The sequence below is a fragment of the Carlito syrichta genome, unplaced genomic scaffold (genome assembly GCF_000164805.1).
Source record: "Carlito syrichta isolate Samal-C Ts95f unplaced genomic scaffold, Tarsius_syrichta-2.0.1 Scaffold311553, whole genome shotgun sequence".
NCBI lineage: Eukaryota > Metazoa > Chordata > Mammalia > Primates > Tarsiidae > Carlito > Carlito syrichta.
This window is the reverse complement of record NW_007255649.1, coordinates 81,290-105,210: the sequence shown is the minus strand read 5'-3', so window position 1 is coordinate 105,210 and position 23,921 is coordinate 81,290. Positions and strand designations below refer to the sequence as shown.

Here is a 23,921-nt window from a genome sequence, read left to right as displayed (position 1 = left end):
GGCCCAAGGCCACTGTGGGCTGGGCAGTTGTATCTGACCAGTGTGGAAATGGGTATTGGGTTCTTTTGGCCCCAGGGAAGTCCCTCATTGTGCCCCAAGACACTCACTCTACAAATCTCTTTGCAATACAAGGTCCCCTTTACACTTCTGTGTAAAATAACACGGGGAGAGGAGCATCACAGCTGAGCCGCTAAATGAAAATCTCTGCTCCAGTGGCCAATAAAACGCTTCCTAATCACTCCCCCCACAAAAGAAAAACAATAGCCTTTATATACCCAAACAATTAGCAGAAAACATATGGTAGAGAAAAATCCCATCTGCAATAGCAATAAAATGATTAAATATTTAGGAATAAAGTTAATAAAAACAATTCAGCCTATACAAAGAAAATTTTAAAAACTCTAAAGTAAATGTGAACAAGTAGAATTAAATCTCCTGCTCCTGGATAGGACTCAAAAATATAAGCATGTCAGTTCTCCCCAAGTTAATTTATAAATTCAATATCATTCCAATAAAAATACCAACAAGATAATAGGTAGGTTGATATAAAAATTTATATGGAAAAACAAAAATATAAGACTAGCTAGGAAAACAGCAAAAACAAAAAACTATAAGGGAGACAGACCCTACCAAATAGTAAAACATACTATTTAAAGTCTTAATAATCAAAACAATGTGATATACTAGTGCATACATAGACAAAAAGAGCAAGACTCAAGTACATACGGAAATTTAAATATGGCAAAGATGACATCTCAAATCATTGAGGTCAAGATGAACTTTGTAATAAGTGGTGCTAGAATGAATTGGTGGACACATGGAAAAAGTTAAAATTAGATCCATACTTCACACCAAATTTGCAATGCCAAATGGATTGGGAATCTAAATGATAAAAATGAAACCATACAACTACTAAAGGAAACATGAGTGAATTCCTCTTTAATCTTAGTATTAATACTTAGTATTAAGTATTAGGTAAAGGCTTTCTAACTGTGATTTAAAATCCAGACAGTAAAAGATTAATAAATGTAACTATTAAACATTTTTGCATGACCAAAAAAAAAAAAGAAAAAAAAACAGAAAAGAAGTCAGAAGACAACTGACAAATTGGGAGAAAATATTTGTAACATATGCCACCAGTAAGGGACTAATATCTCTAATATAGAAATAGTTCTTAAAAATGGAAGGACACAGCATTATTTACAACAGCCAACAGGTGGAAGCAACCCAAATGTTCATTGATAGATGAATGGATAAACAAAATGTAGTGCATACAAATAATAAAATTTACTCAGTCCCAAAAAACAAAGTAATTCTGACACACGCTACAAAAAAGAAGGTAACTCTGACATGTTCTACAACACGGATGAACCTTAAGGACATCACACTAAGAAATAAGCCAGTTACAAAAAGACAAATATTGTATGATTCCACTTATATAAAGTACATAAAGTATTCAAATTCATAAAAATAGAAAGAATGGTGGCTGACAGGAACCAGGGAAAGGGAAGAATGTGGAATTAATGTTTAATGAGTATAGAGTTTCAGTTTGAAAAAATGAAAAGAAGTTCTGGAAATAGATGGCACTGATGGCTGTACAATAATATGGAGGTATTTAAAAATATAAAATACTATGTCACTTATATTTCACCACAACTTTTTAAAAAAGCTAAAGAACAGCTTGGCAAAGGGAGAAAAAATATGACACAAAAGGAGACATGTAACTGGCTCTCAAACATATGAAAAAATGTTCAAATCACTCAAAATTAGAGAAATGTATATTAAAACAGCACTGAGTCACCATTTCTCACCTATCACACGGGCAAAAATCAAGCATGACAGCATACTCTGTTGGCAAGGTTGTGGGGAAACAGGCACTATTCTTATACATTGTTAGTGCAAGTGCAAGTTGGTACAACTCTCCTGGAAGGAAATTTGACAATATCTGAGAAAATTACATTTGCATTTATCTTTCAACCGAGCAATTCCACTTCTAGAATCTACCCTGAAGATGTACCTCCAACAACACAAAAATACATATGCAAAGGGTTTATTCATTGTGCAGCAGTGTTTATAATTGCAAGATACTGGAAGCAACCTTAATGGCCCAGATAGGAGAGTGGATGAGTAAACTATGTATAGTACATCCATGCAATGAGGTAATATGCAGCTGTAAAAATTAATGAAGTACTGCACATAGCAGCATTATTCAAATAGTAAAAAGTAGAAACAACCCAGAAGTCCACCAACTGATGAAAGGATAAAGAAAAGATGGTATACTGGTACAATGGAATATAATTCAGCCATAAGAAGTAATGAAGTACTGACAACATGGATGAATCATGAAAACATTATGCTAAGTGAAAGAAGTCTGTAACAAAAGACCACATATTACATGATCCCATTTATAGGAAATATCCAAAATAGGTAAATCTATACAGATAGAAAGTAGATTAGTGGTTGCCTAGGGCTGGGGAAAGAGAAGATGGCAAATTTCTTTTGGGGTTACAAAAATGTTCTAAAATTGATTGTGGTAATGTTTGCACAACTGTGTATATACTAAAAACCACTGAATTGTACACTTTAAATGTGCGAACTTAAGGTATGTAAATTATATCTCAATAAAGTGTTTTTTTAAAATGAATGGGGAAGATCTCAGAACAGACATGGGGTGATTTTGAAGGTATATTGTTAAATGAAAAAAGTAAACAATTATCTATAGCATGCCACTCTTCATATAAGAGAGAAGATATAAAAATACACAACTATCTGCTAATTTGTGCAAAAGAAACACAGGTTAATGTAGCTACTTAAGTTAGCTATATACGGTAGGAAGGAAAGGGATACAAAGAAAGCATGATTGGGAACAGTGTGGTAGGGATGAGGACGGAGTGACACTTCTCTGAGCCTACCTTTGTGTGAACCTCTTACTCTCAGAATCTCAGTCATGTTTCAAACCCTCAAAATAAGCTAGTATCAATTAAGATGTAGGAAGAATCCAAACTGCAATATAAACATTAACAACGAACTTAACTGTATTACACCTAGCACCACCACTCAGAATAGCATTAGGAAGAAAATAACTAATTTAAGTAACAGTGGAAACAGTACCCTAGCTGGACACTCTGAGTCTGAAGAAAAAAAGAACTGTGATTCTAGGGGTGAGGCAAAGAAAATACAAGGGGAGCCTGGAATAACTTGTGGTGCCATACAGCAAGTAAGTACTCAGAAAAATGATGAGAGCCTGTTGATAGAACACAGAAGTATGCCTAAAGGAGATCTTAACTAAGGAGCCAATGCTGGAACAGTAAGTAACTAAATAATGATGATATTGGATTTTAACTCATAGAATAAAGTGAATATCCATTGTCCATGCTGAAACAAATACATAATCAAATAAATAAATAAATGAGAGAATGGGTAGCTCTTCCTTCGGTAGAATTTTAATAAATGCAGACGGAAAGAAATAGATAATTACCTTTAGGCAAACACCACAAAGATCCACAGGTGGATACTAAGGTCAGTGGGCATAAATTTGTGGACAACCTGAAATATATCCCCCAAGGTACTTAATAATTAGAAAAGATAGTAACCCTATAGTGTAAAAACCAGGCAGGCACCAAGTAAACCAAGAGATATAAATGCAAACATAAACCAAGGTCAATATCACCAGTAATAAGACATACCAATGTCTTGAATTCCTTCATGTGATGCCCTAAGGACACAAAACTAATATTTATGTTCTGGCTAAAAATTATATACCCTCATTTCAACAATGAGGACACTGGACAAACCTAAAGTGAGGGACATTAAATAAAACAACTGAAATAAATTTATTTATTTTTTTGTTTGTTTGTTTATTTTGAGTTGGAGTCTCACTGTCACCCAGGCTGGAGTGCAGTGGCATACTCACAGCCACCACAGTCTTGACCTGCTGGGCTCAGGTTATCCTTCCGCCTCAGCCTTCCAAGTAGCTGGAGTTACAGGCATGCCATCATACCTGGCTAATTTTTCTTGATTTATTGTAGAGATGAGGTTTCACCAAGTTGCCCAGGCTGGTCTCAAAATCATGGGCTCAGGTAATCCTCTCACCTTGGCCTCCCAAAGTGCTGGGATTATAGGCATGGGCCGCCTCACAGCCAAATAATATTCTTAAAAATATCACGGTCGGCCAGGTGTAGTGGACCACTCCTGTAATCCCAGTACTTTGGGATGCCGAAGCAGGAGGACTGCTTGAGCCCAGGAGTTTGAGACCAGCCAGGACAACATGGTGAGACCTCGTCTCTACAGAAAGAATAAAAAAACATTACTCAGGTGTGGTGACAAGTGCCTGCAGTCCCAGCTACCTGGAAGACTGAGACTAAAGGATCATCTGAGCCCAGGAGGTCGAGGCTGCAATGAGCAGTGATCATGTCATTACACTCCAGCCTGGGACACACAGCAAGACTTGCACTCGAATTGAAAAAAAAAAGCACTCAAAAAAAAAAAATCAAGGAAAACAAGAAACTAAGGAATTGTTACAGACTACAGGAGGCCAAGGAGAAATAACTAAATGCAACATAGGATCTTGGATAAGATCCTGGAATGACAACAGAACCTTAATTGAAAAGCTGGTGAAAATCAATCACATAAGCCGGGCTCGGTGGCTCAGCCTGTAATCCCGCGCCTTTGGGAGGCTGAGGTGAGTGGATTGCCTGAGCCCGCGGGTTCGAGACCCACCTGGGCAGCGAGACCTCATTTCTACAATAAATCAAAAAATCAGCCGGGCATGGTAGCGCATGCCTGTAATGCCGGCTACTTGAAGGCTGAGGCGGAAGGATCGCCGGAGCCCAGCAGGCGAGGCTGCGGTGGCCGGGAGCGGCCACTGCACTCCAGTCTGGGCGACCGAATGAGACTCCAACTCAAAAAAATAAATTAAAAATAAAAAATCAATCACATATGTACTGTGCAGCTGGTAATACTGTACCAATGTTAGTTTCCTGTTCTTGATAATTGTGCTACGATTATGTAAGATGTTAACTTCAGGGGAAGCAGAGTGAAGGACATAGGAAACTTTTTGTATTACTATGGCAGTTTTTCTCTAATCTTAGTTTACAATAAAAAGCTTAAAAAGAAATAACCATATAGATTATGTATTTATCACCTGTAAGCAATGTGAGAATGGTGACCATTTATATAACAAACCCCTGAAAATCACTAAAAAGAGCTTTAAAAAAAATACAGAAATTGAATAAAGATGAGGGAAAAAAATTTATTCATTTCTGACTCCCATCCCAGCAGTTACATTTTCGCAGGATATTACATTCACCAGTTAAAACTCACAAGTTTCCAAAATCTTAACAGTATGGTTTTCATGGTCTAAAAACACATGATAAAGAACTGTACACTTTGGGCACCTCAGCACCCTGATCCAGAATGGTAAGCAATGGTGTTTCCTGGTCATCTCTGGCATGGAATTTGGGAAGCCTAGGTCTTAAACTCAGTTGTGGCATTTGGCATACAATGCCCTTTCTAGGTCTCAGTTTCCTCTACTGTCTGAGGTTTGACTAGATAAGGGTTCTGAAAGCTAACTAGTCCACTGTTGTACTGTCCAGGAGCAAAGAATGGCTTTTACAGGTTTATTTTTCTTTTTTCATTTCTTTTTTTTTTTTTTGTTTTTTGAGTTGGAGTCTCACTCTATCACCCAGACTGGAGTGCAGTGGCCGCTCCAGGCCACTGCAGCCTCAACCTAATGGGCTCCGGCGATCCTTCCACTTCAGCCTTCCAAGTAGCTGGAGCTACAGGCACGCGCTACCATACCTGGCTAATTTTTTGATTTATTGTAGAGATGAGGACTTGCCAAGTTGCCCAGGCGGGTCTCGAACCCGCGGGCTCAGGCAGTCCACTCACCTCAGCCTCCCAAAGTGCGGGATTACAGGCTGAGACACCGAGCCCGGCTTTCTTTCTTCTTTTTATTTTTATTTTTTGAGACAGTCTCATTCTGTCACCCAGGCTGGAGTGCAGTGGCATGATCATAGCTCACTGCAACATTAACCTCCTGGGTTCAAGTCATCCTCCCACCTCAGTCTCCCCAATAGCCAGGATTACAGATATGCCACCACGCCTGGCTAATTTATTTTTTGTAGAGGTGGGGGTCTTGCTATGTTGCCTAGGCTGGTCTTGAACTCCTGACTTCAAGTGATTCTTCCATCTAGGCCTTCCAAAATGCTGAGATTATGGGTGGGAGCCACTTCACCAGTGGTGTTTTACATTTTAAGGGTTGAAAAAAAAATTTGTGACACATGAAAATTATATAAAATTCAAGCCGGGCACAGTGGCTCACACCTGTAATCCCAGCAATTTGGGAGGCCGAGGCAAGAGGATTGCCTGGGCCCCAGGGTTCGAGACCAGCCTGGGCAAGTTGGCAAGACCTAGTACAATAAATCAAAAAATCAGCCAGACCTGGTGGCTGTGGTTCCAGCTACTTGGAAGGTAGAAGCAAAAGGATCGCCTGAGCCCAGTAGGTGGAGGCTGCAGTGGCGGAGAGCATGCCACTCACTCACTCCAGCCTGGGCGACAGAGACTCTGACTCAAAAAAAAAAAAGAAAGAAAAGAAAAGAAAATTTTATAAAATTCAAACGTCAGTGCCCATAAATAAAAATGTATTGGAACACAGCCCCTCTTATGTATTGTCTTTTGCTATATCCATATATCCACACTATAGTACCAGAGTCGAGTAGTCAGAGTATGGTTCCCAAAGCCTAAAATACTTAAAATTATAAGTACTATCATACTTATTATATTTACAACACATTATAATATAAATATCAATACATTTACAATAGAAGTTTGCCGATCTATGAATGAAACCACTCTAAGAATATTCTATCTGTAACCCAAACAATCACATTGAAGGAATCTTGGCCGCATGGAATCCGACGGTCGCAAACTTACGACCCTTACTAACCCTGGGCCTGAAGAGTTAAGCGACCCTCTAAAGCCACTCCAGACAACTGGGGATGTCAAGTGAGCTCTACCTAGCCAGGGCCCGCCTCCTCCCGGGAACAGGGAGAGCAGTGATCAAGATTCTCATTCTGGAGGCGCCTGACCGACTGGGTGACTTGGAGCAAGTCATTTCACGTTCCCCGGCCTCAGTAAATGGCACTTTAATGACAGCACTCACCTCTCAGGGCTGCTGTGAAGGACGAGAGGAGAGAGGCTCTGCACCGCGCGGACGCGGATCACTGGTGGCTCGTGCTGTTACTGTGAAGCTCTCCCGAGGCTGGGACCCATCCTGGGCAACCCAAGGCAGCAGCGACAGCCGGAAAGAGGCCCGTGGGGAGGGCCAGGAAGCTTGGCCTCGCCCCTCCGGCTCTCCGGCCTCGGTTTCCCCGACTACGGCTCTGGGGCTGCCCAAGAAACCTCGGTGTCCTCATGCAGCTCGGCCCGCGCCAACAGCCCCTCGGGCCTGCGCCCGGGCTCGGTCGAGCCTCTCCCCCCACCCAGGTGCTGACCCCAAACCAGCAGCCTCGGAACCCACCAGGCGTCTCCACAGCAACTACCTGTCCACCCGACCCCCGCGCCGGCCGGCTGCGCGCCTGACAACAAAGCGCGCTCCCATTGGCCCCAGGGACTGCTCCACCAGCCAATCAGCGCAGGCTCCCGAGCCGCTCTCCAGCCAGACAGGCGCTGTGGGCCTTTGGGCGGCACCTCTCCGAGCGCCTCGGCACGTCTGTCAAACTGGGGACTTGCGCTTGTTGGTTCCGGAGCCGGACTCTCGGTCCTTGCGCGCCAGTGCCCAGCGCGCCAGCTCGCGGTTGGACTCTGGGCTCCACCGCTCGCAGTGCTCAGCGCCTGGCCCCGAAGAGTCGCTAATGGATAGGCTGCGTGTTGTTGCCACGACCTGGGAAAGGTGCTCTGAAGGCAGGGAAACTTGGGGGGCCAGGGAGGAAGGGTTTTATCCTTATTCATTGTGTTACCCGCGCCCGACCTCCGCGATAAGGACTGGAAGCCCAAAAGGCACAGATACAAACTATGGAAACAGAAAAAAAGAAGACGCGGTAAACGAACAGGGGATGGGGAGCAGGGTCAGAATTCCAGAGCTGAAGAGGTTCCAGAGTCGAAGTGCTTCTGACAAGGGTCCCATGCTGAAAGAGGTTACTGTCTTCGGAGATAATAAGGAGGCGTCTCGGGAAAGGGCTTCCCACTGTGGTTGACTCATTGCTACTCGAGTCCGGCAAGGATGATTTAAATAGGAACGAATGGTATGGCTTCTTTTTAGTCTTAATAAAGACAATAAAACCATGGTGAAGACCTCAGTCAGTTCAGTACAATAAATATGTACAGACTTGCTAGATGTTTCAAAAATTAGTGAGTCACAAAACTTGACTTTCAGAAGAGTAGGGCAGGTGAACAGAAGCATAAACAGTTTCAAAACTGCGTGGAATTAATGTGCAGTCTTGGACAGAGCTTCCACCAACCGTGCTGGAGTGAAACAGTTGAAAAAAGGTGGGAAGGGCAGTCCAAGCTGCAGGGAGCTGTGTGGCAGTTTCTGGGGTGAGAAACTGCAGATCATGCAGGAGCCTCAGGCAGCACAGTATTCCCATAAGGAAAAGCACAGGGCCATGATGGAGAGAGAGCTCTGGAGTGGGGAGAGCCCAGTCCAAACAAGCAAGCAGATAACATATCACTCTTACTACAGTGAGGATGGTAGATTCAATATGGGCAGGATAGACAGGGACTGCTGCCTTGTGGTCTTGGGAGAGCTAGGCCTGAATCCCATCCTTGGGGACTGCAACCATTTATTCATATTCAACCCACAAATATTCCCGGAGCTCCTTGTGGAAGCAGGACACCCATGAAACATGTTGGCAGAAGAATGCATGCAAAAGCAGTTGGGCCTGGTAGCCAAGGAAACTCCAAGACCTAGCTCACCCAGGTTGGAGTGCAGTGGCACACTCATGGCCACCCCAGTGTCTACCTTCTGGACTCCGCCTCACCATTCCAAGTAGCCTGAACTACAGGTATATGCTACCACACCCTGCTAATTTTTGATTTATTGTAGAGATGAGGTCTTGCCAAGTTGCCCAGGCTGGTCTGAACCCACAGGCTCAGGCAATCCACTCGCCTCGGCCTCCCAAAGTGCTGGGATTACAGGCTTAGCCACCAAGCCTGGCCTAAGACCTAGCTTTTAATAAGAGTCCTCGGGATGGTCAGGTACAAACAGCAGCCATATTCCATTAGAAATGAATTTTATTAATGATGTATACACACAGACTGAGAATCTGAATCTGGTATTCACTAGCACACTAAAGACAAGAATTAGCAAGTCCTGAAGCCCAGCCTGCCCTGTTCCCTGGCATGGTATAGCAGATTATGGAGACAGAATGGCCCAGGCCACCCAAGGCTGAAGAAAGGAACCTCAGGAGGTCAGCAGAGTCTGCAGGAAGGTCTAGGCTAGACCAGCTGCCTGCATTTCCCCACAGGCCTGCACATGGGCATGGACAGCAAAGGTTCCAGGCTGATCACACTACCCCCAGATCTAAACATATCAGACAGCAGCCCTGAAGATGGAAATCACCCTACCTCCAGGTTCCCTAAGATGTCCTCCTCATCCACAAGCCTGCTGCCCATGGTGGCCCAGGATGCCCAGGAAGAGTACAGGAAGGTAAAGAAGTCATGTTTGAACAATGAAGTTCTCTTCATTTATTTGGCATGAGGATGGGTAAGAGGACTATGAGGTCACAGACAAGACTGCGTGAGGCGGGTGCCTGAAGCTGGTATCTACCAGGCCCTCGCTCTGACAGAAGGCCTCTCTGGAAAAGGCAACCAGCTCACAGATGCCCAGGATTCCTCTATGCCAATCATAAAAAAGTCATGACCGTCCCTTTCTTGCCAATCTGCCAGGGCTCCAACGGGGAAAAGCGGATAATTATCCTTCAGGAGATAAGAGAAAAAGATGTCATTAGCTCTTCAACAACACCTTACCTTGCAAGACCCCTACCAGGTACTCCCACTGTGGGCTCTCAGAACAGCCTGTCTCAGCCCGCCAGGCATTTGGTAAGCCTGCTCATCCCAGCAATGATCTTCCTGGACCCCCACAGGATAGTGGGACTGTCAGGCATTGGATGATGACCGAATATCAGCATGGCCCACCCAGGACACACCCTCAACACAGCAGCCTCAGTGTGTATGCTGCAAGTGCAATCATCTCTACTGGTCTGTGGACCCAGGGCAGCCTACCTCCTCCTGACTGCAGGCTCCCTAAGGGCATGCACAGTGCCTCAGTCAACTGTTTTCTCAAAGCCTGGCTCAAGGCCAACCACAAGGTGACCCCTGACTAATGTATGTGGAATGAACATGTCCCTCTCACAGAGGTGACAAGAAGTCTCCAGGGAAGAGCACCAGAGCCTGGTACAGCCTGACCGGAGGCAGAGGAGGGGTGTATGACAGCCTTTATCTTCCCATCGTAAAACAGCATAATGGAGATACCTACCTCATGGGGATGGCATATTTACACAAGGGGAGCATGGACAGAGCTCATAAGGATCAAATGGAATCATGTAGTAGGTATTTGTACATTATTTATTGTTAAAATTATAGTTGTCCCTTGATATTTGTAAGGAATTGGTTCCAGGACCAAGAATACCAAAATCCAGATACTCAAGCCCCTTAAATGGTGTATTTGCATATATCCTAGGTACATCCTCCCATATACTTTAAATCATCTCTAGATTCCTTATAATACCTAATGCAATGTACACGCTATTTAAATAGTTGTTATACTGTATTGTTCAGAGAATAAGGAAAAAAGGTGGTACGTGTTCAGTATACATACAATTGTCCTTTTTTTTTTTCTCAAATACTTCAGTCCATAGTTGGTTGAATTTAGCATTGTAAAACCCACAGTTATAGAGGGCTGACTGTATTCTCTCCCTAGCTTGCGGACCAGGTATGAGCACCCACCAGGATCAGCTATTCCTCAGTAGCCTTTCTGGGACAACAAAGGTTCCATTATGGAAGGTCCTTTCAAGCTTCTCATGCCCATACTTCATCATGTACTTATCTCAAAAATATTTTTCACCCAAGAGAGGAAATTTTAACCCTGTCACAGAATGCCAGGTTTGGGCTGTAGGGGCTTCTTGTGGGGGAGGGAGGTCATTTCACCCACCCACACTGTATTCACAAAAGAGGAGGTTGCAAACCTGAAATAACTTATTTCCAGGTTTTCCTGGAGTCCCCTAGCTGTGCTGGAGTCCAGAATCTAGGTGTTTAGACATCCAGGCCAATGCTCTTTTTCACTACTCTGTGACCATCCCCAGAGCCTCAGCTGCAACCTAGTTAGGCCACAGGACATACCCAGAATTTCTCTGGCCAGCCCGGACAAGTTCTCCTTGAAAATCAGAGTTCAGTCAGGAGTACCTACGCTGTCAGGTGCCAAGGAAGGTAGAGCATTGCAAGACCATCCCACATAGCCCTTGCAGTGCCCCTAGGGAATGGTTCAAATACAGCCTTCCCAGTTCACAGATGGAAACACTGAGGAACAGGGTCAGAAATTCATTCAATCCTGCAGCCACTCTGAAGATGGACCTGAGGGACCTGAGGGGTCAAGGGGCCGAATGTGTCCTTCCTGGGCAGGACAAGGAATGTATGTTTTCCCCGGGGGGTGGGATCACTAGCCTCTAGTCACACAGCAGTCCCAAAACGGATCCTCTTGCTACCCTACCCCTACGCACCGGTCCTGGCCCAAGGCCAGCTCCTTGGTGAGGAACTCGAAGAAGCGGGCACTGTGGCTGCGGTTCTCCTCTGCTGTGCCCACCACGCCAATGGAGGAGACGAACAGCTGCGCACAGGGATCCAGAGTCGTTCAGCGCCATGGTCAGATCTGGCTGCACCGCCATGTTCACGAGCTGCAAGAGACACGAAAGTTTCGCCCGAAGCTGGGGCCGGCCAGGCTACCTCTGGGGACCCCAGCGCGCGAGCGCCTAAACGCATGGTGCCCGCAGGGTCAGGGACTTGGTCACGTGTCTTCCCTGGAGGTCACGTCGGGGTCATGGCTAGGAGGGTGACAAGGGGCAGACAAGGGGAAGGGGAGTCACAAGATCATAAGGCATAAATCCGCTTGGTGGGCGGATTGGAAGGGTGCCTAAGGAGAGAGTCAGGGTCGCTGTGGGGAAGGCGGGGCAGAGACAGAGCCGGACCCCTGGTGCACCAACCTCCCTTCGCCCCGTGCTCCCTGGCCCACGCTCACGTCCTCAGGTTTGCCCAGGATGGCGGCAGCGGCCGCGCAGAGCCGTTTCTCCAGCCCCGCGGGCACTCGGTTGGCGGGCAAGTTCGTGTCCAGCTCCAGGAATGGCATATTCCGCAGGAAAGCGATAGCAGCCTTGGAAGGTAAAGAACCCAGCCAAGGCTCGCAGGCCGGAGAGCTAGGGCGGGCGCCACGTAAACCAGGTCCCCATTGGCTGAGCGGAGACTCAACGCTCCCTGATTGGCTGTCGAGGCTACACCCCGCTTCTGCCGACAATAGTCACGTGCTCTGGCTCAGCTTTCCGGAAGTCCTTTCGCTCGGCCCCGCCCACCGCGGCCTGGCCCGTCTCCAGCTCCCATCCCATGGACAGAGATTTTTCTTTCCTCCGGATTTCAACGTTGTGATCTCCTGGTTCCTAGCCCACATTTGGATAGAAGTCTGAACACCCTCAAACACAAACACACTTGTAGGGGCCTCCCCCAGGCTCGACCCTAACAACCATCCCCACGGGAGTTATAAGATTTTTTTGAATGTAAGTTGCCTTTTCAAAGTCAGGCAATTTCATGTTCAATGTGAAATGAAAACCTGATGGCATGTGTGGTCGGGGCTGAAAGAGAGAGACCCTCGCTACAAAGTCATCTACCTTTGTAGCTTCTTGTGCCGGTGGTGAGCCACTATCTACTGGGTTGACAAAAGGTGTTTAAATAATGTGGAAATCGGGCCGGGTGCAAGGCTTATCCCAGCACTTTGGGAGGCTGAGGTGAGAGGATTGCCTGAGCTCATCTCTACAATAAATCAGAAAATTAGCTGGGCGTGGTGGTGCATGCATGTAATTCCAGCTACTTGGAAAACTGAGGCTGAAGGATCACCTGAGCACAGTGGGTCGAGGCTGTGGTGGCTGTGAGCATGCCACTGCATTCCAGCCTGGGCAATAGAGTGAGACTCCAACTCAAAATAAATAAGTAAGTAAAAAAGTAAATAAAGTGGAAATCTGTTAGTGTGGCTGAACATGAGTCTTTCATTGGTGTTGTAAAATTTTCTGAATTGTAATTTCAAATATCACTAAAATTGGGTAAATATGTACAACTTCAATTACACATATAAACTTCTATATAAGTGTGCATATTAAAAGAGCCACTATGGAAAGGCAGGGTGGCCAAGAGTCTCTGTCATAATCTTGTCCCGTGAGCAGCTTATTTATTAGATAAGAGAGATATTAGAGGGTCTAAGACACTGGACAGGTAAGTTGTGACAATCCTAAGGGGAGAAGACAGGAACAGGTGACAAGTCTGGGACCCACTATGGAGCCTGGAGAAGAGAAGCCAGTGGTCAGGGTGATGAATAGACCTGGGAGAGCAAGGCTGCTCTGCAGCACCTGGGGGGCCAGGAAATACCCTGCAAGGATGTTCATGAACTAGCCCTACACCGCACCTGTGGGAGACTGCATCACCCCAGAGTGTTGCAGGCAGACCTAGGCCATTCTTGATTCAGACACCTCTTTCTTTTAATTTTAATTTTTTTAATGAAATATAGAGAAGAGGTGTTGCTATATTGCCCAGGCTGGTCTCAAATTCCTGGACTCAGGCAATCCTCTCTCCTCTGCCTCCCAAAGTGCTGGGATTACAGGCATGAGCCACTGCAGCTAGCCATCCTAGCCATGACTCAGACATCTCTTCACCAGGGTACCTCCTATTTGTTTTGTTTCTTTACTTTTTTTTTTTAGTATAACAAAACACTAAGTTTTATTGAAGTCCTACTGTTTGCTTCTCTACCACTTATTTCTGGATGACACCTTTCATGTACTTTGAGTTGCTTTTCCCCCTAAAATCACCCCCTATCTGTGATACATGCTTGGCCCAGGAGGCATGGAGCCTGCTCCCTACTGGGACTAAGGAAGAAAAACACTAGGACTGAAAGTCCAGAGGCATCAACTGACCTGGACTGGGGCTGGGGAGATCAGGGAAGTCTCTATGGAGAAGTGACACGGTGCCAAATGCCAAAAAACCCAGAGGAGCACTTGGCGAAGAAGGTGAGAAGACCGAGGGGGGAGGCCAGAGAGGAGTCTGAAGACTCCTCTGCAGCCAGAAGCGTCACTCTGGAGGAGTGGGGGCAATGAGGAACCAACCAGGTTCACACAGAAGAGGGACAGGGTCAAATAAGTGTTTACTAAAACTCTTTCCAAAGGTCACAGGGAAGCTGGAATGGAAGGGTAAAAGTGGGATGGGGAGACAAAAAGATCACAATGCTGGAGGGAACATTAGACCAGAGCCTGTATGGACATGTCTTCCTTATAGCCAGGGAGATAGGCAGCTCCATCTAGTTATTCTGCCAACATGGGATACCCATTCATGGCAACAAAACCTTCATTAAGGGTCCCAGCCTCTCCTTTGTGGCAGGAACTGCTGGAGGCAAGCCCTTGGTCTTCAGGATAGCTTCATGGGCCTCCTGGAAGAGGTCTTTCCCCACCGCAGCCACCACACGCTGGTGCCACATGGCCAGCTTGGGTTGGCTTTCAAAGACTTGGCAGCCAGTGCTGACAGGCTATGGGAAGAGCGAGCCAAGCAGAAGGGTTGGGCACCCCCAAGCACAAGGCAGCACAACCTGCATTAGGGGGTTCCCTGACTGGATTTTTCCTCCTCTACCATATGTGAAATGGGCTGGGGGGCCCCTCTCCCAGGGGACACCAGGAAGCTCCACAATATCCCTGTGGTTAGGGATGTAAAATCTCAATTTATACATGGGGACACTGAGGCTCAGAGGGGAAGTAACTCACCTACATTCCCACAGCCAGGAAGAACAATGTGAGCTGGGGTGTCAGCTCCCTCCCTAGATACCAAACTGCCCAATGGGCCACTCCACCCCATAGCACTCACATGCATCAGCTCTGTGATGGCCACCAAGTCAGCTATGGAGATATGGGACCCAGTAAGGAAGGCTTGATCCCACAGGAACTTGTCCTCAAGCAGCTACAGGCAGCTGTCCAGCTCAGCCAAAGTGACTGCTAACATCTCAGGGGGCACCAACTCACCCAGGAACACAGGGAATATCAGCCGGTAGGCCAGCAAGCAGAGAGGGGGTCAGGTGCTGGAGGCCAGCTCCGGGGGGTTCACGGGGACCCGAGAAGGAGGCGTGATGAGGCGAGGGAAGGAAGAGTCGTGACCAGAGTTTCTTTTCAGGCACTCTGGCACTGAAGCACACCAGTGCTGATTTATTTATATCATTAATTTTTGGCACACACTTAGCAGAAAGTTAACAGTAAAGGAAAAAATCAACAATCGAAACGATTGTATGATGTACTAATGATTTTACAATTCTGATAATTATACGGTTTAATAATGTCTACATATAAAAAACTAGCTATTCTTGGAAGTGGTAACTTATTAAAACGGCAAGGTTAATATTAGTCAAAAGGTTAGCAAGTGGAAAGTAAAACTTATGCTTTATAAAGGTAAATAGTCTATATAGATATAAAGGTATTAGGCATATAACCTTTATATAGTTTTAATTTAAAGGTCGCTGTCTGTGATGAGGCAGTGTCTATATTTATTTCTATATACCAATCATTTTACTTTTTACTAAGTGCTGACCTTTTTGGGTTTTAGAAAGCAGGCACCAAGGGGGCCCACTGCGTTTTATTTTTTCCTATAAAGATAAGTTTTTCTACTTAACATGTCTTTCATCTATTCAAACTTTTCTAACCATATCATCATCATATGCACCTGTATAAAGTAGTGGGGGGATCAAGCCATTCTAAGTTTTGTATACTACTCTTTCCTCTAGGTGCCCACCAAATTCTACCATTCCTATTATAGCCTATATGGGGGCCTGCTCTAACAGTTGGCAAGGGTTTGTGATATTGTTTCAAAGCTTTAAACTTGTGGCTACTCTGGTGTTGTTTGTATGGCTTAACTGTGCTTGTTTTAGTTTGTACCTCAGTTTCTGTCATTTCTCGATACCATAGTTTTAACATAAAGTAGAACAGTTAAAAGTACACTTTGTCACAGTAGGTTTTGGAGTAATTGGTTGGGTCATTGTGACCCGTTGGGTTGCTATTTGCCTTTCCTAAGGCATGGCTAATGGTGAAGCATTAACTGCTTTATTATTGAACAATATAATGGGAACAAACAGGCAACCATGAGTCACAGGACATTCATGTAGAACTTTCCTCAAGACTTTCCGTGGGGCTTTGCCACACACACGGATCCCTTCTGGGGCTTTGCCTTCCAGAAGGGTGTCTTCATTCGGTTTCCATGCTGAGTCCTGGATTGTCATGGCCTCCGCCAGTCCGGGTCTGCCCAAAGCCCACCCTTGCTCTGACCTTCATCCCATCCTCACCAGTCCTTCAGATTTCTCCTCACCTCTGCCTACCTCTTCCCACCCTTGGCCACCAGGATCCTTCATCTCCTACTCAAACAGGGACAACCTCCACCTCCCCCTTGGTCCTCACTCAGGGCAGCCAATGGGATCCTTCTGCAATTCCAGTCTGCTCATACTCTTTCCTCCTAAAGCCTTCCATGGCTCCCTGCTGCCCTCATAACAAAGACCTTAAAATGAAGCCCTCCCACTCCACCTCCTACTGTCCCATCTTCTCAAGTGGGAATGTGTGTGCTCTTTCTCTGGAATCTGGTTAAAATGCATATACCCAATTAGTAGGTCAAGGTGGGCCTGAGACTCTACATTTCCAGCAAGGTCCCTGGTGTTGCTGATGCTTCTGGTGCGTGAACCAAACTTTGAGTAGCAAGGGTCGACAATCACTCAGCCCTCAAATGCACCAGGCTCCTTCCCCCACCAACTTGAGAGGGCTCTGCCCTCAGCCCCTAGAGGCTCAAGGAAGGCACAGTTAAGGCATGGAAACCTACACATTGCCAAAGAGCCCTCTACAGCGGTGGTACTGTCCCTGCAGCGGGGCATAAGAAAGCCTGTGTCATGCTCCCTCATAACACAGGGCACTGGCTGTGTGCCAGGCACTGTGTAACCACACTGCAAACATTAGAGAACACATGTCAAACGTGTGTGGGGTTTGTTTTTGTTTGGTTTCTTTTTCTTTCTTTTTTTTGGATGACTACACCCAGGTTGTATGATGGGTTTCTTAAAGCATCTTAAAGAATTCTGGGCCAGGCATGGTAGCTCATAACTTTAATCCCAGCACTTTGGGAGGCCAAGGCAGGAGGATTGCTTGAGCCAGGAATTTGAGACCAGACAAGGCAACATAGCAAGAAACCTTGTCTCTACAAAAAAAAAAAAAAAAAAATTTAAATTAGCCAGATATGGTGACGTATGCCTGTAGTCTCAGCTACACAGGAAGCTGAGGCAGATAGATTGCCTGAGCCCAGGAAGTTAAGGCTGCGGGGAGCCATGATCATGCCACTGCATTTCAGCCTGGATGACAGTGAGCCCCTGACTCAAAAGAGAAAAGAAAAAAAAAAGCATTACTTTTTTCTAATACATCTTTACGAAGATCTGCTCCAGTTTCTTGCTTATTTTACCTTTAATCCTTCTCCCCCTCCCCCTTTTGAGACAGGGTCTCGTTCTGTCACCCAGGAATCAAGGCACATTGAGAGAAGTACTCCTTGACTCTGTGTCTTGGTTTCCCCTCTGAGGAAATGGATCAGTCAGTCTCTGGCATTCCTGAATCTGGTGTCCCTGTCCCCCATGGCTCACCTTCTGCCACACGGCCTGGGAGCAGATCCTCCAGAGTTGTGTGCTGCCACGACAGGTACTCATCCACACGGGTGCAGGCCTGCAGTTCCTGGGGGTACCAGTTGTCAGGGGCTTTGTATTTGTGGCTCAGATATAGCAAGATGGCACACTGGGAGGTCACAGCAGGAGTAGAAGATATGCCCTGATCACTCTTCATATATTTTGTGGGGGCATTTTCACTATCCCCATGATACAGAGCAGGAATGTAAGGCTCAGAGAGGTTGGGTAATGCCCAGGGTCACACAGCTCTACCTTGGGCCAGCCCATCATCTGAGCTAAGGACAGCAAGTAAGCAAAATGGCATGAATTTCAGAAGGGGCCGAGAGCTCAGGGAAGGCTTCCAGGAAGAGGGGGTACCCAATGTGAGTCTTGAAGGAAAAAAGCAACTTGGATGCTACTCTCCAACATATCCCAAGCATGGACAGTGCCATGAGCAAGGCCACTGCCTCCTGACACTCTCCTAGGGCTGGGAAAAGGCCTCCTAAGGGACATGGGGGCAGTGCTTTCCACCCTGTCCCACCTCACCTCTACATGTCCAAAGCCTCCAGTCCCTTTCCCCAGGAAGTCTTCCCCTGGCCTCACTTCCCATCGTGTCTGGCCTGAGCCCCAGAGCCTCATCACACCCCATAGGGTGTCTGGCCTATGCAGCCTGAGCCCCAGAGCTCATCACAGACCACAGGCTCTGGAGCCAAATGGCTCTGTGATATAGCTCTACATAGCTACTATGTGGTTGCAGTACAGGATACCTCCATTCAGCCACCAACCAGACCTTGGCTCCCATCTGTCCCACCCACTTTTAACCCTTCAGCAAACCCTGCAGTTTGACTTTCAAGAACAGTCAGAACTGACAACTCCCACCATGCGCCACCACCACTACCATGGGGATCCAGCACCAGATACCAGGTGACCACAGCAGCCTTCTCTCCCTGCCAGAGGGATCCTTTAAAATATGTCAGATCACAGCTCTCTTCTGCTTAAAATGCTCCAATGGCCCCATCCACCTGTGGCAAGAACGCAAGCCTGCCCTGTCTCCCATTCTGCCCTCTGCCCTCACCTCCAGCTCTTCTCACCCCAGCAACGCCCGCCCCCTTACTCCCCAGCCTGCAACCCCCTGAGGTGAGCATCGACTCACCTCAGAGCCTTCGCCCTTGCTCTTCCCTCCAACCACAACACTCTTCCCCTCCTGCTGGCACCTCTGTTCCTGTGGGTGTCTGCTTAGACATCATCTCCTCCAAGGGCCCTTCCCTCAACAGCTTATTCAAAACTGCACCCACCCCCTCTCTCACCCTGTTTATTTTCTCCCCAGCACTCATCCACCCCTGATGTGTTACATGTTCACATGGGTTACTGTCAGCTCTCCCTTCTAGAATGTGGGCAAGGGCATAGACGTGTTCACTGCTCAAGCCCCAGGGCCAGAGAAATAACACTTGCCCCATAAGATTTGTAGGCAAGATGCAGGCTGAGCCCTGTGACCTTTACAAACCCCTTATCTCATCCAGCCTCCGTTTCCTCACTGTACAATGCAGGTGGGGCGTGGGGATGCCATAACTTCTATAGTTTCTCCCAGCCCTGGGCACCTCTACCTGCCTCAGCCTGCTCTCCACCCTGGGGCTGGCTCAGGTGCGTGGGCCTAGAAGCCGTGACCCAAGCCATCAACAGTAGACACACAAATGGCCGACTGCCCCACCTGGTCCAGCAGCAGCCCAGGGACCCATTACCTCTCAGCCAAAGTGAAGTCGCCAAAGTGAAGTCCCCATCCTTCAAGGCCAGCACTATCCTCAGGGCGTTCCCTTTGGCAAAGGCACTGCTGTAGTGCTGGTCTAGGAAGAGATCAGAGAGGTGAGCGGGGAGGAAATCCCTGAGTCCTCTGGAGTCTCCCCCTGCCCTCCGCCCCAAAATCCAGGCTCTAGGTTTCTGAGACCCCTATTTGGGGGACATTAGGGAAGAGAAGGCCACTGCGCCAGTCACTGGATCACAGACCCTGACCCTGTCAGTGGCCTACCTTTCCTGTACTCACCCCTTGGAGCATGGGGGAAGGGTGATTCCCTGGAGCTGTAGCGTGATGGGTTCCCCCCATCCAGGTTACTTAAGAGTGTTATGTCCACTATTTGAACCCTAAAGCTTGGGTGGTGGACCAAGAACATAGTGTCCAGCCAAGGAGCAATATCCTCAAGAACCTAAGCATCCCAGATTGTATATGGAAACATACCAAGATATCTGCATCTACCTACTACCTGAATCCAACCCCCTCCAGGGGGTATCCTCCTACCCCTGCCTAGATCCCTTCCACTTGTACATCTTTTGTGTCTTCCTTACTATTGTTCTGCTTCAACATGTGTGATTGCATCTCAGCATATACAGTAGGCAGAGCCTACTGAAAATTAGCTGAAAAACAGCTTGGAGATGGGTGACAGGGCAATCTCTGGAGCTGTTCTGCTGCCACCCAGGAGTGCCCTGTATGTAAGTCCTAATAAACTTATCTACCCACCAAGCTGGACTTGACCAAGTCATTCTTTGGTCTCTAGGCTCCTTCTCAGTTTGGTGGGAATGTTCTATACAGTCCCATGTTCTTCTTGTAACAAATCCACTTCCTACTCCCAGCCAGTTCTATCCATTACCAGGATGAGGGGGAGTTGCTCCCAGCGTGAGATGGTCGACATCAGGTTCTTGTATTCATGTTTCAAATGAATTCGCAAACAGATGCACAGAGAAGCAGGATAAATAAGTAGCTTTCACCAGGCTTGGTGGCTCAGCCTCTAATCCCAGCACTAGCACTTTGGGAGGCCGAGGCGAATGGATTGCTTGAGCCCGCGGGTTCGAAACCAGCCTGAGCAACCTGGCGAGACCTTATCTCTACAATAAAATAAAAAATAACTGGGCATGGTAGCACATGTCTGTAGTTCCAGCTACTCAGAAGGCTGAGGCAGAAGGATCGCTGGAGCCCAGAAGATTGAGGCTGCGGTGGCCGTGAGAGTGCCACTGCACTTCAGCCTGGGTGACAGAGTGAGACTCCAACTCAAAAAAAAAAAAAAAGTAGCTTTATTAAGTGGAGAAGACTACACTCCCAAGAAAGGGGAGTAGGCAGAAACCGGCTACAAAAAGCTGCTGCTTCAGCCCCCAACCATTTTTGAGCTACAACTTTTATTTTTATGGGTGTTGAGGAGTGGGTTTTATGTGGGCTTTTCCTGTAAATGAGTGGCTTTAGGGCTGAATCTTTGTTACTCCTCCCTCATGTCAGGTGGGGGAGTTTTAGGCCTTATAGGGTCGCACAGGGACTGTTATGGCACCCTGGTGAGTGAAGATTTAGTAAAACCACAATGCTAATGATATTATAATGAGCATATAATGAAGATAAAAGTGGGTCGTGATTATCTCAGTTAACCTTGGCTATTGATGCGCATGCTCCAGGTGGTCTCTAAGCTAGTTCCTGCCTTGGTGGTCAGCTCTTGACCACGAGCATCCTGGATGAAAGGACCAAACTGCTGCAGGTGTGTCCAATAAAAGTCTAACAGGACCGGGTGCAGTGGCTCATACCTGTAATCCCAGCACTTTGGGAGGCCCAGGCGAGAGGAGTGCCTAAGTCCAGGGATTCGAGACCAGCCTGGGCAACTTGGCAAGACCTTGACTCTACAATAAAATAATTAGCTGGTCATGGAGGCACACACCTGTAATTCCAGCTACTTGGAAGGCTGAGGTGGAAGGATCACCAGAGCCCAGCAGGTTGAGGTTGCAGTGGCCATGAGTGTGCACTGTACTCTAGCCAGGGCAGCAGAGTGAGACTCCAATTCAAAAAAAAAAAAGAGTCTAACAGGTAGCTGTGAAATTTCCTATAGTTAGGCCACTTGCCTGTGTGTGTGGTTTTACAGCAGCTGCTCCAGGTGTTAATGAGCTTGGAGCTTTCCTACAGCCCTGGTTTCTCTAGCCTAACCTGCCTACCCTATCATTCATATGACAGACCTTCCAGTCTCTTCCCTGGGCTCTAGGCTTGACCTTGATGACCCATCTTCCTATCACAGGTGGGAATCAGGCCCTTCAGACCAGGCTGGGTTACCTGTCCACACCGCAGAGCCCTAGCCACACCTGCCCGCAGTCCTCAGGTCACCCTCACTCTTGCCAGAAACACCTGCTCCATTCAGCCACCCAGCCTCCAGTGACTCAGCTCTTCTTCCTTTTCTGTGCCAAACTCTCAAGGCTGCCTCCTCAGTGAGGGTACCCAGGTCTTACTCACTTCCTCACAGACTCCCCAGCCCAGGCCAGTGCTGGAGGCTGCATTAGGTGCCAGTTATGGGTGTGGATCAAGGGTCTCAGTCAAGCCTGGCTCCGGCGTGGTCATAGGTCTACCTATGAACCACTTTGCTCTTCTACTGAATGATACAATCACCCCTGCCCATTCTCCCCCTAGAAACTGCCTCCATGTCCAGCCTATCCTGCATCAGGTAGCCCAAGCTGTGGTACTAAGAGCAGCAGGTGGAAGACTTCATCAAAGCAGGTGACTCCCTGGGCAGGCTCTGGCTCTGGCACTTGCTCTACTATCCAGTTATAGCCCTGCCTTCTCCACTGATTTCTGCTCCAGCTGCATCTTTCTTGGCTAGGAGACACTGCAGCTCAGGGTGAGGGTGCTGGCCTCCCCCCTTTGCCTTGTCACAGGACTTTCTAGGGCCCTCAGGGCCCTGCAACCCCTAAGGAACAGCACATCCAGCTGAGTGAGAACTCCCATGAGAAAGAGCAACTCAGAAGCAGGAAAAATAAAAAGCAGAAGAATGGTAAGGAAGACTTAAAAGTGGAAGGGATTTAAGCAGGGGCAGTAGTATAGAGACGCTCCCCTGGGGGGGATCCAAGTAGAACAACTCTCTCCTACTGGTAGATGCAGAAACTCAAGAGACTGGGACTACTTCACTGGAGGGGATAAGGGGAGCATTCTGGCCCCCACTCCACTTCCTTGCCCCTCCTCTGTACCCACTCTGCCTCTTAACTTGTATTTGAAGCAAGTTTTGTATTCAGTGGGCTAAGATCAAGGTTCTTTTAAAATTCATAAGTGATAACTGATGCGACCGTTTCCACATTGGAGAATCTGACGCTCTCCCCATCAGTCTGCACACCTGGCCGGGGAAAGTGGCGCTGGCAGGCAGGACTCCGCCTACACATCAGGACCCAGACAACCTCCCCGCTTCCGGGGACGCCCACCAAGCCCACCTTTGATCAGCTCCACAGGGCGTAGCTCGAAGGGGACACCATTCTTCTTGGCGAAGATGTAGACGGCGCGGCAGGGCTGGGACAGCAGGTCCAGGTAGAGCTCCAGACCCGTGGCAGGGGCGACAGGAAAGGAGGGCGAGCAGACCTAGAGACGAGTCTGGGGTACAGGCCCGGGAACAGGAGCAGGGTCAGGAACGGCTGGGGCAGGCAAGAACCGCCGGGTCACCCAGCTACAGCGGCTGGGCAGCCCACAGCCCGGTCACGCCCTGGTCTCCCACTGGTTAACTCCAGAGAACTTTGAGCCAATCAGCGCCCCTCCACTCTCGCATCTCTGCTCTCCCGGCATCCAGGCTGTGGGTATCTTCCTCTAGTGAAGAAGGCACAGACAGACCTGGAGTCCGACCCGGAGTGTTGTTGCCGGGTCACACCCTTCCCTGGACCTCAGTGTCCACATTCGTCAAATGGAGCAGTGAGAATGGTCATGAGAGGCAGGACGCCAAGGGCACTTCCAGCACCGGCTTGCAGGGGATTCAGGGTCGAAAGGCCTGGGCTGCCTGAGGTGGGCCCAACTCTCTTCCCTTCTCCCAGAGAGAGAGGTATGAGAGAGAAGGGGTTTCACAGGTCCCAGAACACAAAGGGAGGAGGAGAAAGGAGATGCAGCAGGCTCCTTCCAAACTCTGTGCCTGGGACCAGTGACCAGGATGGGGCCTGGGGGTGGAAGGTGCCTGACGTTATGCTCCATGCAGAGGTCAGGCCATACCCCGTGAAGGAACAAGCCTTCCCTCCCAATCCGTGGGGTCAT

General features: G+C 47.6%; 1 protein-coding gene and 1 pseudogene across 1 annotated transcript; both read right to left on the bottom strand.

Annotated features, from left to right (window-relative positions):
• Nucleotides 1–9,213: 9,213 nt before the first annotated feature.
• LOC103271337 lies at nucleotides 9,214–12,387 on the bottom strand (annotated as a pseudogene).
• A 92-nt stretch (nucleotides 12,388–12,479) lies between these two features.
• On the bottom strand, nucleotides 12,480–23,921 carry LOC103271348 (glutathione S-transferase theta-3-like). The gene is given in 8 exon segments (XM_021717940.1): nucleotides 12,480–12,641; nucleotides 14,588–14,767; nucleotides 15,100–15,277; nucleotides 17,889–17,912; nucleotides 17,914–18,033; nucleotides 19,656–19,746; nucleotides 23,120–23,264; nucleotides 23,880–23,921. Coding segments are annotated over 8 exon segments (942 nt in total).